Raw genomic sequence first — 16,995 nt, forward strand, 5'->3', positions numbered from 1 at the left:
ATACTTTGATGATACAAAATGAAGATGAACCTTCAGATACAAAAACTGTTTTGTCTAGATATAATAAACTAGGTTTAAATGTTTTTTATGAGTTAAATGATTCATAATGTCACAGTTGAATTTGATATGGATGATGCCATCATGATTCAACACCACAAAAACAGTGTTTTAACAAAAGGAGAATAAATGGAATATAAACCCTCACAGCGAATAATATATCATGATATGTATTGCTCATGTCCTAGAAAGTATACTGTTAGGTCAGAAGTCTTACATCGGGGGGGTTAAAAGGATCACAAAAGGCTCCAGTTTCACCCATTTTTCATCACACAGTTCAAATACAGGTCTGAAATGATAAATGACCATATACATGGATATAAAAGCCTGTTATCTTTGAGTTTAAGAAAAACACCAACACTTGATCTTACGCTTGTACGTCGTATCTTAGATTCCCAGTATGATATTTAAATCTGGTGGTATCTTAGAGCCTCAGGTGGATGGCACATTTATTATACAAAAAACATTGGGAGAAGAATCAGAACTTGGTATGTTTGGTTATGGTACAGAAAAAAGTTGTTTTCTTAATATTCTAACTAGCAACAACATAAAAGCAAGACCTGTAATTAGTTCAGACAGAAGGAACTTCTCAAATTTACACTGTAAAACATTTAGCTTTTCTTCTGCAGGAAGATATGTTGTTAACTACAATGGGAAGGAGAAATAACAACAATGATATGCTCCAGATCCTATTTTCAGGTCTGTGACAGTTTGCATTTAGATTTGGAGCAGGATTAGGAGAAAGAGAGGGGTTGAAGGAAAAGAGAAAGTTGGAGGACTGAAAAAGAAGTAACAAAGAAACAAGGCTGGCGGTCTATCTAGTCCCTTCTTGTCAGTGGAAAGCTTACATCCTTCCTCCACTGACAGTTCAGGAAGCTAAAGTCAACTAGGCTTTTTCCCTGGGATGACAGTGGAAGGGTCTTAAAAGATTAATGAGTATAGCTTTGCTGTCTCATCATGCCTAGCCATGCATTGATAGAAACTTCATTAATCTAATCTATTTCAGGTTCTGAACATCTGAAAGACCATTGTCATGGTTTCTGGAGCAAAATATCTAAGAACTAAGAACAGTCGTTTAAAAAAAAAGAAGCCAGAAATCACAAATAAAATGTGTGTATTGCTAATGAAAAATTTATTGCGGCCCTTTTTTCTTGGGCTAATTTAGGCGCAAAATGCATTACGCAAGCATTTAGAAGTTGCATTCAATGTTTCTAGTTGCTTACAGCTACAGTGGACTAATGTGACACACTTTTAATTTAACCATACTTTTAACTTTTAAGAGGAACACAGGAAGAGCCTCAGAGCAAAAAAGATGGACAATAAGGCAGCAGTGGAATTGGCAGAGCAGCGAGAAAAAAAGAGAAAACACCAACATCTTGTAAAAAAAACAACAAAAAAAAAACACTATACCGCTACCTCATTGACAAAAAAAGATCACAAGACTCCTACAGTCTGGCTGGTGTTCTCAGAACAGCTGAATTCAAACCACTCACACAGAAAAATAGAAAAGGGATAAGAAAAGGTGACAAGGTCCATGGAAACAAAACAAGGTTTCTTTCTTTCTGAAAACCTCTGAAGTGATGTGAGTGGAGTCAGGAGGGAAATCCCTATTTGTCTTAGCAAGCAGAGCAATGACAGACACCTACACTGAAGAGTCTTCTCAATCACTGAGCACGACAATGCAATAAAGCTTCTACTCCCGGCAGAAAAAAAACATCTAATGACACAGTAGTGCTCAAGTACTGTTTGTATAAATGCAGAAAATAATAACCCTTTAAAATGTATTAAGCACTTTCCACTAAAACTTGGTGTTAAATGGCCTTTTATTGTCAAAAAATGTAAGTACCAATACAATGCAACATAATACATCAGTACCACAGAGAACACAGACTCATATATTACTATAAGCAGTGATGCTACGGCAGCAGCATTATTAAACTGAAGCCCTTTTTGCAACAGTACAGTATAGTATCACCTGGATTTCTCGTATTTCAGTGGATGTCTGTCGATGTCATTAAAACAAATATTTGGCTTTCTTTTTAGCGTACTTCAACATTAACATCAAAACATCAAGGTACAGCATGAGATAACTCATACGAGTATCCAATGTTATTATATTTTAATAGACAAATATGCTTAGATGCTTAGCAGCTGCATATTTTCTCAAGCTTCTACACCTTCCCTGCAGCGCCAACACTTTTTTTTTCTCTTCAACTCAACTGAAAAATTAACAATTGAGAGGGAAAAAAATAGAATTTCTCTCAACATTTCAGAGAATTGGGTGCAGCGCTTATTTCCCCTTTCTCCACCACACACAGTGAGAAGCAGTAGGGCAGTGAAAAGTCGGTAGTTGTGCGGTCTTAAAATTCTTCTCTCGTAATGCTTCTATTCCATCAAACAGACTTTTAGTGCATCTAAAATGTGACAACGGGTCTGGCGGATAGATTGCAATAAGAAAATGTGAATGTGTTCATCATCATAATGAATACAGTCATTTTTAATGCACCAAAATACAAAAATTAGCCATAATCTATTCAGCGGAGATACTCTTTTTTTCCTCAGTTCATACAGTTCTAGTAAAAAAAGGAAGCAGTCACTTATCAGACCGTTTCAAACATCTGTGCCCCATGTGTCTGACAAATGATGTTTGCTCTGCCCATTCTGATCAAAATTGGCACGTCTCTAATTAATACTCTGGCTTAACCAACTGAATGGATAGTTGCAAAGTGCTATTCACAGACTCAACAGTTACTCTTTCAAAGGCTGGAAATCACACATGGAATTCTAATTTTAACAAGGAATATCACGGAAACTGTAGGTTTAAACTGAACTGTTGTAGACTGAACAAGCTGGTTATTTTGAGATGGTCATATAACATAAAAGAAAAACAGGAGTACAGCATTGAAATATGGCAATATTTATGAGAGGATGTCTTTCTGTGCTTCAGCAAAAATACACAGTAAATTAGCAAAATGGGAAACAGAAAATGAGAAAACACCCAGGGTGTCACAAAGTTCATGGTGACAGATATGTGAATGGTATGTCTCCGTGTTCATCTGCTAGTCTCTTCATATTTTTCATCAGGTATAACTGCAAAGGAAATGGAATCAAGCATTATGCCCACTAATATTTCAAAAGTATTTGCTGCTCAATCTGTCTAGGACAAACTATCCACGATCTCCAGATAATTGCTCCAATCACTGCTAATAAACTTAGCAGTCTGTATGGCATAACGAGTCTGTAATTACACTTTATAATCAAAGAGCACTTTAAGGTCAGGGCTTTTGCTATAAAAAAAAGGTTGGGGAATTTATGAGTACCTAAAATTAAGTTTCCAAAACACAGTTTCAACAAGCACCACAAGTAGTCAAGCCAAGGAGGCTTCATAATGTGTTTGCGTGTGGGTGGAGCAGACAATCTGTCAACATGTACCAAATGCTTAATCAACCTGAAGGATTCTGTAAGAAGGAACACAACCCAGCTGAGTATGTGTGAACCAAAAGGACAACTACAGCCAGAAAAAAACTAATTTGTAAAGAAAGTTTGCATAATAATTTTTAGAAATAGCTACAAAATACACTGAACTGTGCAGTCACTGCAGATATGTGGAATAATTCAGCCTAATTATGTACACTAAGCGAGGGATGAATCAAGACCCTAAACAAAAAGCCAAGAGATGTCAGAGCAATGAGGAATAAGAAGTGTCAGCGTAATTTTGCCTGGACTCAAATTAGTAGAGAGCCATAGTTTAGCATACAAAGGGGCTTAATCTGTCACTATCTAAACAGGGATGCCTCATTACTTGCAGATCCTTTCATGATCATACAGGTCAGCGATACTGAAGTCTATATGTATTTTTAATTCCTTCCTATTATGTGTGACCAATTATTATTACTATTATTATTATTATAATCATTATTATTATTAATATTATTATTATTCACAGTATGCAACTATGCGAGCAGAGCAAAAGGTTTTGGGGATGGAGCTTTGGTGGGTATGAGAGGAAGAAACCTTGCACCTCTATGAAAAAAGCAAAGCAGCAAAGTGTAAAAAAGATGGAAGTGGTGAAGTAGCTTTGACCTGACCTGCTGATAGGGTCAGGATACTGAATTACCTACTCAAATAGGAGTTTTGGGAACCTGTGCTGTCGACTGGATTTTCTAATCCAGTGTTGAAACCTGCAATAACAGATTTTACGGCTTTGATTGTCCTCTCAGGGCTCGACAGTAACAGTTGTCCAGATTTGTTCAGTTGCCCTATAGATTTCTTTTCAAGGCAAACAGCAATATTAGTCATCTACATGTCACACTTGGGGTTCTGAGGGGTAATTTCTTACTCTAGACAATATTATGTCATCTAGACAGGTGAATCTGATACGAAGAGTCCGGTGAGGAAGTTCAATCATATTTCAGAGCATAAGGTTTTGGTTTTATTTTTGACAAAATGACATCCACTGACTGGTCAACTGTGTGGTGAAACTTCATCACAGTTCAGTTTCGCGTAGGTGTGTGTGTGAGATGAGCACAGACATGACAGTTTCACCCGACTGAACTCACTTGATGCTGTGCCAGTCAGACTGTCCGTGCTTCCCCTCAGGCCTTTCAATGAAAATAAATGATCCCTCGGTGGCTTCTGCATTTTGTACAAAATGGCCACAAGTCAGCAAGAACTTAATGTCCATTCCAAAGGGAGTGCAGGTGAATTAAAAGATCCACCAGAAATCTCTCTAACATCTCCATCTCTAACATTTTGAATTTTTCCAGCTGCTGACCAGCATGTGTCTCTGCATCCATCAAAATGGAAAAGCCAATACATGTAAGAACAAGACCAAGTAACAAACAATACATCCATTCTGACAACAGCCCTGAAAGACACATATTCTGTACATTCAAGTATTCCAAATAATGTGTGCTACTTCGTTGAGAATGCGCTCTTATCCATACATTCATGTACTGAATTTGTGATCTAACTGTAGCTGCACTTTACAGTACACTCATACAGTATGTTAGCTAAGAACGGCATTGTGGCTTTAACATCTCTGCCGGCATATCATCCCTGACTGGGTCCAATTAACAGATAAATCACAGTGGTTAGACCCTCGAGTATAATTCCACTGTTTTATGCATTTTTAACCATGAAAAATGTCTTTTGTCTGTAGATGTTCAAAGTCAGAGTAGATGAAAATCCTCCAGCACAAAGCCAGCTCTTATTCAGTTTGATGTCATCTGTCAAATCAACTTTGTTCTGATTATTTTAAAATAGATGAGCTGTTTAATTGATGGAACAAATTAATCTAGGTTGGTAATAGGTTTCAAAGAAACGTCCGTAAACTAACGGGCCATTTACCTCAGAGGCTGCACAAATCTTCCCACAGCAGTAGTGCAGGGGATTCAGCAGCAGCAGGATTTGTCAGCCACATGAGACATTTGAAGCATCTAGATTCACAAAAATCTGTTTCAAAGCTTTAATTTTACCTATAGATCTATGGAGTTTAATCTGGTCACACTAGCTTTAACTACATTCGAAACACTAGAGACATTCCTAAAGACTAGGCGTCATTCAGTACAGTGTTAAGCCATGTTCGAGCAGCCAGCACGTTTAGAGAAAGCTGTATTTTTAAAAACTGTGCATTTCTGTCAAAGAAAAAAATAATTTAAATCAGTAGAACAAACGGACAGCAGGAGATATATTACTTTTAGACTCGGATGTGCTGAAGCAAAAGATGAAGGTCAAAATGTGCAAGATGTGACTTCCTTTTTTTGATTTTCTTAAAGCTTAATTTTAAGCGTTTTTCCTTAATGAGACTGTTAACAACGACAAGGAACATGGGCTAAGAGAAAAGGTGTATGATATGTCCTAAAGATCCCTGACCAGAATCTTACAGGCTTTGCCGCAGTTAAGGCTGCTGGCTCACCATGACGCCTCCAAGAGGTGATTACTAAAGGCAGCAGTCACACATATTAAGTGCTTAGTACTGAACCGCTGTAAGATGAGGGATGGCATTCATTTCAAAGACTTTTTGTGGAATGAATGACCAACCCAATGAACGTTTACTGAGCTGAACGGCATGGCATGGCAGTGAACCTTAACCATTCCTTGCTAGCATGATATCTGCACCACAGGCAGTTGACCAGTCTATATATAGATTAGGGTGGTTTCAAAACAGGCACAACAAGCACATTGTGCAAACAAATCTTAATTCTTAATACAATGTATGTCAGTTGTCTGTATGTCAGATATTCCAAAAACTCTGTCTTCTGTGTCCCCCATCATCCTGCTGCTTTGGATACATATACAAAGATTACCCTAGCAGCATACCAAGTTTAAAATGTCTCTAAATCCAAAACGGATAGAGGCACCACTCAAAGGGCCTATAAACAGTGACTTCTCCCTGACCACAGAGTAACCTATAATTGGGGGCCCAATATCAGCCTGCTTCAAAACACAGCTTACAATATACACGTTTCAAAATAGTAAGTGGTCTGGTGGGGCAGAGCCACACTGGGCAGAATAAGGTGGAGCCTCAAGGCTTAAATATGCTTCACTTGCCAGCGTGTGCACACAACCTCCTATGAAGACATACAAGCATTGTAACGCCTTAAGTACACTTGATGCAATCTTGTCCTTGTGGTTTCATTTAGATAGCTGTCATAGCCTTCAAAAAGACACGCTGACATGAGGGTGTGAAGATCCTCTTCTTGCAATGTCAAGTATTGAAAATAATGTAAATACTGTGCATACAGTCTCTGCCTGGGTCTTGATTAATGCCGTAGCAGGAAGAGATACCAGCAGCACTCACTGATACTATACAGTTGTTAAGTCACTTTAACACAGTGACACAGCATGATAAAATAAAAATAAACTGCCAGTAAACCAAAATGATACTAGTGAAAAAAAGTATATATCGTATAATTGAGTATACGATACAGAAATGTACAGCACATGGCAGCATGTGACTATGACTATTTATATATAAATTCAAAATATACACCAGTATAAACATATGTTTTGTAGCTACAGAAATACTACAGGGTATTTTAATAAGTGACAAAAATACACTCAGAACTACAGACAAAATAGGTCCATGACAAACAAAAATATTTATCACTCCTATATTTTTTCTATGGTCCCACTTTGGTGTTACTTGTGCTGCTTTATTTTGAAGGAGTTTTATCACACACCAAGAACCAAACATTTTTGTTCACTGTTCACAACTTATACCATTACATTATGTACTAAAACATGTTTTTGACCAAAGACCACATGCCACATTATTAGCAATGAAACAAAAAATAACTGGAAGGCTGCCTATGTAATCTTCAGACCGTCTCAAATCTGGGCGGGGAAGTGGAAAAACCAGTGCATGCCCCTCAATTGCTACAGCCAGTAAGGTGCCCTTGAGCAAGGCCCTTAACCCCCAACTGCTCCAGAGGAGCTTCTCAGTGGCCAACAGAAGAAGGTGGTTGTCCTGGACAGCTTCCAGGTTTTGAATGTGTATGACTGTGTGTGAAGCAGGGTGTTCTAGCTAAACTAACTACTCTGGTTAAAGATTAAAACCGCAATATCCAAGTCAATAGTGTCAATAGTGAAGCATTCATCATGTCAAGAGCTTACAATGTGACACCATTTAGTCAAGATTTCCGTGTGGTTTATTTGGTAAGGGCTGTATGGTCAACGTACAGTCATATTTAGTACATTTAAAATTAGCCATGTTGCAGATGTCATCTGTTTCATGGAGTAAATTTAAAGGAAAATGTGCAAAAACTGAGGTTACAGCATAGATTTATCTTGTTGTGATGCAGTAATGTTCAAAATAAACATCCCGGTAAAACTAGCAAATTTAAGCTCTTAAGCTCATAAGTTAAGCTGTATGATAACTGGAAACTGTATAAATCCAATTTTGTAAAAGTCTATCCAAGTAAGCCCGGTTAGGCTAGGAATTTACCTTTAGGCTATCAGCTAGCCTAGCTTGTCATGAAAACTGTTCTTTTACTTCTCGCTCAAGATTTTGGTTCTCACTCTCTGTAGGCCAAAGCCATGTTACTGTTCAAAAGTCAAACGAGACACTTGTCCATTTAAGCAGAGCTCGGGAAAAGGGGTAAAGAGAGGGGATGGCGAGAGGCTGTGAGAAGCACTCCCATTCTACCCTTCCCCCCCTCCTGAACAGTAGCAGATGACAATAGCTTCTAAACCAGGGCACGCCAGACATCCTGACAAAGGCAGGCTCCTCCCAAGCTGCTGAGTCCCTGTTCCCAAATAAACATAGCCACAGGGAGAGGGCAAGAGTCGGGATGTGGTACTTGCCATGTCCAGACTAGCGGCAAAATGAGTCCCTCTGCCCAAGAGCAAAGCAATTCTGCCAACGAACCATAAAATGCATGCTGGACAAGGCAAATCTCTTGACACACTACAAGGCTCAATCGCATTCTGCCTAATTAGGGCTGCAACAAAAAAATAATGGTGTCACAATAATTTATAAAAAATAACAAATAAAAACCCAGAAAGAAATCCAAAACTGAAAAGCAAACAAATCAATCTCCATATACGTTGCCACAATGGTATAATGTGAATGCTATTTAGCTCTTACTCACATGTAGGCAGGCGAAAGGGGTGAGGACCTGGATGTCTTAAGAACTGGCACTGGGAATTTCCAGCTGACAGGAGAACCGCTTTTCCATTTCAACGGCATGTTGTTGTCACCAGAATGGTGCTACAGCAACACCAACAGCAAAGACCATTTCCATGAAAAGGTTTCCAATGCAGTCTTCCATCCCACTCTGCCCACACCATTTAAGGGGGAGGGAGAGCAGCAGTGGCAGCAGCAGCAGCAGCAGCAGCTACAGAAATACACTAGTAGAGGCAGTGCAGGCTACAGTCAGGGTTGTGACTTTAGCGGCAGCACTGAGAAGCCAATAGATTGCATCCACCACGACTCCTTGCCCTGCTGCATTCGCGGTTGTCTCGTGGTAGGAGGGGGAAGTAGCCCTGCCTTCACATCACCCTTTCAGGGTTTGTGAATAGCCCAGTAGCTAAGCAACAGTGCCACCTTGTTAAAGGAGTTGTGATTACAGTTCAGGGCAGAATTGGAGGGGAGATAAAAGGAAAAATAGAAAAATAACCATTATGAAATTCATATTACTTGACTTTGAACCAGACACATTTGATACCCTCTAGGGTTTAAAATGTGATTTTAGGGAAGTCCAAATTAAATTTCAGTCAGTGGTAATGATTAAACAAATTCAACAACTACAACTATCCAATGATGCCCAGTTATTATTTATGCTTTCAACTGTGGATTTTAAGTTTATAAATTATGTTGCAGCAAAAAAGCGGATCACTAAAGACATATTATTTTTCTAGTGGAAGTAGTAGTGAAATACTACGGATTAAATATTTTTTTATCTTTTCACCATATGGCATCATGGTATTCCAAGTTTTAGGACTTGGGAAGCCACAAAAGCGAATTAACTGATAATTCTAAAAACATGCTCACAAATTCCTCTACTTAATATATACAGTAGGCTTTATCCACATATCATTTTTGGACATGGCTGTATTTTAGTTCTTTGGCTAAACAAAACAGGCAGTGGGACAAATTTGTATTATTCTGAGCATTCTTGGGTGTAGCCAGCCATAGCCTGCCCTCGTGTATTCAATGTGAAGCAATAAAAACGTGGACCTGCACAGTTCAGCAAACACCTTATTTACCTAATGACTATTGCAAGCTGGTAGAAAGTGCCAATATCAATTTCACGTACTCGAGTTTTAAGCTATGCCATACATTTTAATACAACAAAATTGACAGTTATGAATAATATGTGCCAAAAGTTGGGTGAGCTTCCCTTCTGAAGCCCAGTAATCATGTTAAATTATGTTTTAACCTATCATTAGGCCCTGCAGTGAGTGGGTATCGAGTCATAAATCTACTGGGCTCTCCAACAGGTGACACCACTCTCTAGCTCTGACGTGACTTACCTTTGAGCTGACTTTAAAAATTCTACTCTCACCAAGCAAGGAGCAGATACTCCACAGCTTGACCTACCCTTATGTGTATGCATCTGCATGCTGAACTACAGTGGCTGTCGCAGCTGCCTTGAATGGTGAATGTGTGTGAATCCCATGGCCCATTTAGCTGTCCAACCACCACCACTTTATGGTTCTACTAGTCTTACCATAAAGCACTAGTTAGCAACCCCACTGGAATTTTTTTTTGTCAGTAATGTCCCTTGACCGGTCTTACAAAACAATATCAATACAGTATGAATCGATATGAATTTGTGTGCGAGTACAGGCAAGTCTAAAGGGTCAATGGTTGGTCCCATAGGAAAACACAGGAAAGGTGTGAGGAAAGGAGGTTTCTGAAGCTATTTGACCCTCTGACAACTTCTTCTAATGCAGTCTACTGGTGCCTTAATCCCAATGGCCACCTGGATGCCCCACCCTCTCTTGTGTAAAAAATATTAAAGAGGGTTTAAGCAGATTAGTACAATAGTAGTATAATTAAGTATAATTAGTTAATTAGAGTATATTGAGAGCAGCCTTTATTACATATTCTGAGTTGAAAACATACTTCCCCATTCTGTCCTTAATTGGTTTGCCTTGATTAGGCAAGCAGAGTAAATTGACTCTCAATTCATATCAGTATATTTCTCATAAGATCCTTTAGTGTTAATAGTGCAAGCAGAGAAAAATAACTTCCACAGCCACAACTCCAAATTGGTTTAACCCTGTATATGACAAAAGGTGAAAATACACACTGCTATGTTATTCTACTGAAACCATCAACTTAACATGGATGTTTGTCAAGTATAGAGAGTAGCTCTCCTGACAATTTCCACCCTTTAGGTAGCAATCACTCTCCTTAAACCGCAGTCCCACTGGATTCTGTCCTGTCCGGTATAAAAAGCTGCATACATGTCCAGATATTCAGTTCTTGTGTCAGATTGCAAACACACTGCATGTGTGTACAGGCACAACACTCAGTCTGTAGGGGGATATTTCTGCATATGACAGATGTCCTGCAAACCCAACCCAAACCATGATGGCTATAGTACTGTTGTTGACCTAATCACCACTTTAAACCAAACAGTTTTCTCTCCTATAGCATTATTACAAACTCTTGAAAAATATTGAACCAACTGATGCCTTTATTAGCCTAAATGACTACCTTGTGCTGTTTGTATAACTTTCAAACCTGCAGAGTTGGTTTACAAGGCCCCTGGGGAAGCTTCCTTACATCTTGGTCATGACCCTGTCTTGGTCATTCTTCAACCACCTGCAGCTCCATCCTCATGAGAACCTTGTCATCACACTTTCCGGCTTTGACTATTCCTCCTCCCAGTGTACGCTGTAAATGGCAGAATGACCTTGCTTCCATTGCAAGGGCAGCAGTCATGCCGTCTCTTCTGTCAAAGCCTGAGAGCTCAGCGCTACACCTGTTACCCTCAGTTCTACTATATTACTCTCCTCACACCCCACGTAAAGACGCCCATTTCAAATAATGCCTGTACAAGCACGCCTTTCAATTGTAAAGATCTTAATTTTAAAAGAATTTTGGGAACCCTTCCCCTGGGAATAGCAAAGGTTACATGTTGTATATGACAAATGCAAAAGCAATAAACTGAGGGACAACTGATGCCATAGTTAATCTATTTAAACTAGCCAACAGAGTATCTGTCTAGTATCTAAAAGCTTATGCTGTGGACAGACAGTCTGCACCTGTATTAATTACAGTACTTTACACAGAAATTGTGTTCCATAACTGCCCATCCAGTTGGTGTAGTGTCTCATCCACCTCCACACAGTCACAATTCTGTTCACCAGTAAAGGAGAGTCTTTTGCCAACAGACTGGATCACACAAAAAGAAAATATCATGCAAGCTCCTTTCTCTAGTATTTCAACACGCAGGTCTAACTCCCAGATGAGTCTGTCAGTGACAATTTGTCACTACCTACAGTAAAGGTACATAAATAAAACACAGGATCAGTAAAACTCAGTAAATATGTCACCTGATCTTTTATCTAAACTCACGCTTGACACATCTGTACACTGCTGAATACAATGTATAATGGCAATCTCTTACACCACTTTGGTTGTTGCCTTTCATGTAGACCTGGTCCGTAACTGTATTGTAAAACTGTAACACAAGGTTAGCAATTTTCCGGTTCAATAAGACTGGTCACTGCATCGTGTCTACAATATAGATCCAACACGACTGCAGTGCAAATAAAATGATGCAAAAAAATACTGGGACTCCAAGCTAATGCAAAAACTGAGGCGCTTTACCCATGTTCCAAATCTTTGTGATTGGCTGAGAGTTGTCACTTCTCTACTATAAAGGTTTCTGGAACCTTATAGTCGGTTGTCAGCAGCATTTAAGGTGTCAACGGTAACCGCAAAATATATAAGCAATGTTTGAGGATCCTACTACGAAAATATTTGACTTTCAAGTCCTAACATTGACATAATGTGACACAGATGCTTCCACCCTGTTCCTTGTCTTTGTCTTCTGTCATGGATCTCAAAACAAAAATTACAACTGACATATTTTATCTCATTGGGTAGTAATTACCACATAAACACACAAGTCACTGTTTACTGGAGGTCCCAGAAATAAGGAACCTTTGCAAAAAGCACAGAGAAGGTTTTTGAATTATGTCGTATAATAAGTACAAAGTATATTTCTTCCTGACATTCATGTGTTTGGGTGCGCCCAGTCATGGCCAACAGGGTGTAACAGGAGTTCCTGTTGAGGTCACACGAAAGATGTTCCTAATGCGAGATACATACCCTGCTAATTACAGAGGTTTCTGTACCTTCTACATTCGTCTTACTCTCGGCTTTTCTGCAGCTTCCTCAAACTAATATTAATCTGTAACCTAGTCAAGAAAAACAAATGCGTCATTTTCTCTCATACTAGAAGTCATAGACTGCTTATTAACTAAAGACAGAGAGCTATACAGCAACCAAAAGCTTAGAGTTTTTACATACAAGATTTAATTCAGTGGCCATTGCGTGATGGCTTTTCTTATTTGCTGATATTTTGTTGAAAGTTAAGAACAAAATCATGTAACAAATCTGGTAGATCATGTACTGTTGCTATTCAACTCCTAGATAATTAGACTTAACGGCAGGGACAGGGGGTCAGCTCCTAAAAACATTTGCTTGTTTGCCAGCACCAACACTGCGTCCAGTTGAAAACCCCTATTTCAGTATTTGTATATCAAAAATGCAGAAGTGGCTGTGACAAAACCATCTGAGTGACAGAATGACTCCTGGCAAATAGTGATAAATTAGCGAACATTATGCACAAACCATTCAGGCGTGGTATGGTGCCACAGATGAATTAATGTAGCGGAAACACAGTAATGTCTTTAAGTGACACTCTGGTCAGACTCTTAGCAGTGGTACTTAATCCTGGTCATTGAGCACCACAGCCCTAATGGGTTTCTTTCTAACAATCCAATCAGGGATTACCTGATTAACACCTCCAATTACAGGTGGAAACAATTTCCTAGCCACCAGGAACAATAACTGCTGAACTGTATACAACAACAGCCAACCATTAATTATTAATTAACCGGTTGCAATTATTAATTCAGAGCAGTGAAAAGAAAACCTTGAATTTTGTCGAGATTGCTTAAAAGTAGCTTGTGAAGTTTTGGCAAGGTTTGTGAGCATAATTGGAAATCTGTTTAATTAAAGCGAATCAATACACATATTCACAGTGATCAACGAAATAACAGAATACAAGACATTGTGCATTACCTGTCATGCAGTACGATGGGCATTGTCTCCCCTCTGTGTACAGGGTGCTCCATACCCTCGCCAAAACCACACCTCAAAAACAGAAACACGGTACATTCAACACAAGTCTTTCTTTCAAAACAACAAACATTGAATCTTAGCCAAGAAACACAACATAAAGCTGTGACATGTATGTATGTTTTGATTCAGCACTTATTTGTAATGTTTTACAGTCTGCAAACTATTCTTGATACAACATATCTCAGTGTTGTAATTGAGAAACCGTACAATTAGTCGTGCATGTAAGTTTTCTTATCCTGGTAACAACAAAGTCATTATTGTACTATAGATCACAAGTAACTCTGCCTTTCAGTTAGACACGGTTATATATACACATCTCAATGCTTTTTTTCCTGCAACTGAGCAGGACAGTGAAATAGAAATAAATAACTTAAAAGTTTCTAAACTGTCTGAATAAGCCTAATAATAGTACCAGACTTCAGTAAATATCAAAACTTATCTTTCAAGTTTATCCTGAAACCAAACATTTGTGTGCTTCACAAACTTTAACTCCAGTGTATGACTCATTTATAGCCTGTGGTAAACACTAGGAAGGGGAGCATATTTGCATTCATGTTTATTTTGGATTTAAAAGGTCCTAAAGACCTTAATGACAAGATGTAAGCTCATTTCTCGACTCCCCCCCACCCTCCTAACCCATCCGCTGCTGAAATGTGACAGTTGCATCATATTTCTAACTTGTTGCTTTACACAGAACTGGGCTAATTAAAGCTAAATATATCTGCCGTGTGTGTTACTTGACAGAACAATCTCCCACTTCTTTTAAAATCCAGCTGACATTGCGTACAAACTTTAAAAGAACCTGGTACACAGGTTATAAAAGTAGTTTCCTCAATAGTTACTGCTCCTGTTGACATAACACGTTAAAGTGACCCAAAGCTGGTGGAGTTGACAGCCTCTTGCCTCTGCACAGTGCTGTACGCCGAGCTCTCAGACAGACACCGAGTCGCAGAGGTTAGTCCTGTTAAAGCTGAGTGTGACACATGAGGGGAGAAACTAAGTCCACGCCGAGGTAGCTGCCTGCTAGCAAAAGCCTCCAAAGCTACCACCGCTTGAAAGTGTTTATTATGCCTGACTAAACCATTACACTGCCACAAAGAGGCGACGCTGTCAAATTGGAGCTTTATTAATTTTTCTGGCCATGTTGCCTCAACACAGTCTCAACCCCCCTCCTCCTCCTCCTCCTCTTCCTCCTCCTTCTTCTTCTTCTTCTTCTTGCATCTCCAGTGGGAGCAGGCTAAAGCTAACTAGCCCAGCTAACCATTTAACGTTCACATTTGCTAGCTTGAAATAACATTAGATCAAGACAGTCGGCTGTGAGGCTGTCAAGTTGACAACTGTGAGCTAAATATCGTCCGCTAGCTACATTAGCTTCACTACCGACAGTGTAAACGAGCAGGGGGTCTTAACATGAGTTAGTTGGGTTGGTAATTAGTTAACGTTAGTCTGGTTGGTTGGTAGGTTTGCCACCACCAACAAATGACTGTGACTGACTGTCAACCTGGTGTTTGCCGAGCTTCATACACTGTCTATGATATTTCGATGATTGTACGTATCTTAAATACACTCTGTAAACTTTTAAAAAGCAGATTCCATACCTTCAGAAACGAGATAACGTTAACTAGCGTCCTTGTTTTCCTTCCAAGCCCTCAAATCCACTTATACCGACCGGAGCCTCCTTCCTTGTTTTATCCAATCCAGTCGTCGTTTACTAGGAGAGCAGGAGCATCCAAACTTTCCATTGGCGGAAGAGTATGGCAATCTTTTCTCATTGGCTCAAAACTTCCGTTACTAAATAAAGTGGTTCTGAAGAGGAGTCGTCTTTCTTTGAAGCGTTTGTAGTCTGACACAAATGTCTGCATTGCTTTGCTTTAAAGCGATTCGTTATTGTAGTTTTGAGTGTGTCCTCTAGGGAAGAAATAGGCTCCCTGTTGCAAGTATAAACTCACTTATTCTCTTAGAAATTACTTAAAAACAAGTACTCCCGCAGTGTCGTTGATGCATGTGGTAATGTTCACAAAAGCAAAAGTGTGAGTTGGTGGGTTTTAAAGTGATTGAAAGGGAGATGAGGTAATGAGAGGCTATCATTATCCTCTGTTTCTACAGTAACCACAGAGCACTGGATGTGGTTGCTGGCTATATTACACTCAACCTACATTACTAATAATCTATTACAATAATTAAATTAATGTGTCGCTTACTTTATTGCATATTATAATAACAAATAATATTATTATCTCATGAGTCAACACTCATATCTTTCTATCAAAATTCATCTTAATATGACCATAATAAAGTTTGGTTTGATTATAATATGGTTTCTCTCTCTTTCTTCCTCTCCACATTCAGAAGCTCATATCTAAAATAGACTGAACAGTTGAACAACCTCTGTTGATAGATAGATAGATAGATAGATAGACTTTATTAATCCCCGGAGGGAAATTGGGTCGTCATAGCAGCCAGCTACATTAAAATACAATAAAATACAACAATAGAATAAAATACTTGGATAGAAAAGATTAAAAAAAGATAAATAGGTAGGTAAGGTGCAAAGAGTTGTAGTTGCAAGACGGTGGTAATAGTACTGATGACATGATGGTAGTGTTATTGTTAATAACAGTATATAATGATAATATTTATAATATTTATAATAATATTATAATAATATGTATATATAATTTGATGACTGAACAGATATACATGTATACACATAGATATTATACATTAATATTGATAATTGGTGGTTCCATCATTATAAATGACCTATTTCACATTGTCATTTGATTCATTGTTAATATGAAAATATTGGAGAATGCAGCTTTAATGTCACAGGTGAAAGGTGTGACTGATCGTTTGTGTTCTCCATCTCTTAAATACGTCTAAATACACAGATTTATAAGGCTACACTAAACTAAACATACAGAATCCTGAGTGTTTTATACCATGCTAGAATATATAGGCTATGCTACTAGTTCAGGTTTATTGTTTAGGTTTGTAGACTGTTGGACACATTCACAACATTACTATTATTATATAACTGTTTTAATGTACAGAAATAATATTTATTAATGTATTAATGCCAGATGTTTCTCTTTAAATGTTTTATA

The 16,995-nt window shown here is 38.6% G+C and overlaps 1 protein-coding gene across 3 annotated transcripts in view; it reads right to left on the bottom strand.

Moving 5' to 3' along the window:
• klhl13 (kelch-like family member 13) overlaps window positions 1–15,740 on the bottom strand; it is a 36,468-nt gene extending 20,728 nt beyond the window's left edge. Inside the window, exons 1-2 of one of the 3 annotated variants that reach the window (XM_051401648.1) lie at window positions 15,487–15,740; window positions 13,829–13,900 (exon numbers count right to left, since the gene is read on the bottom strand). In XM_051401648.1, coding sequence (XP_051257608.1) covers window positions 13,829–13,881 — 53 coding nt within the window. In that variant the 5' untranslated portion in view covers window positions 13,882–13,900; window positions 15,487–15,740. Of the gene's footprint in view, window positions 1–8,651; window positions 9,011–13,828; window positions 13,901–15,486 lie in introns of those variants that run through there. The other 2 variants (XM_051401646.1, XM_051401647.1) reach the window with 2 other exon arrangements.
• Between the last annotated feature and the right edge of the window lie 1,255 nt (window positions 15,741–16,995).

Source organism: Dicentrarchus labrax, unplaced genomic scaffold (assembly GCF_905237075.1).
Source record: "Dicentrarchus labrax unplaced genomic scaffold, dlabrax2021, whole genome shotgun sequence".
Classification (NCBI taxonomy): domain Eukaryota; kingdom Metazoa; phylum Chordata; class Actinopteri; family Moronidae; genus Dicentrarchus; species Dicentrarchus labrax.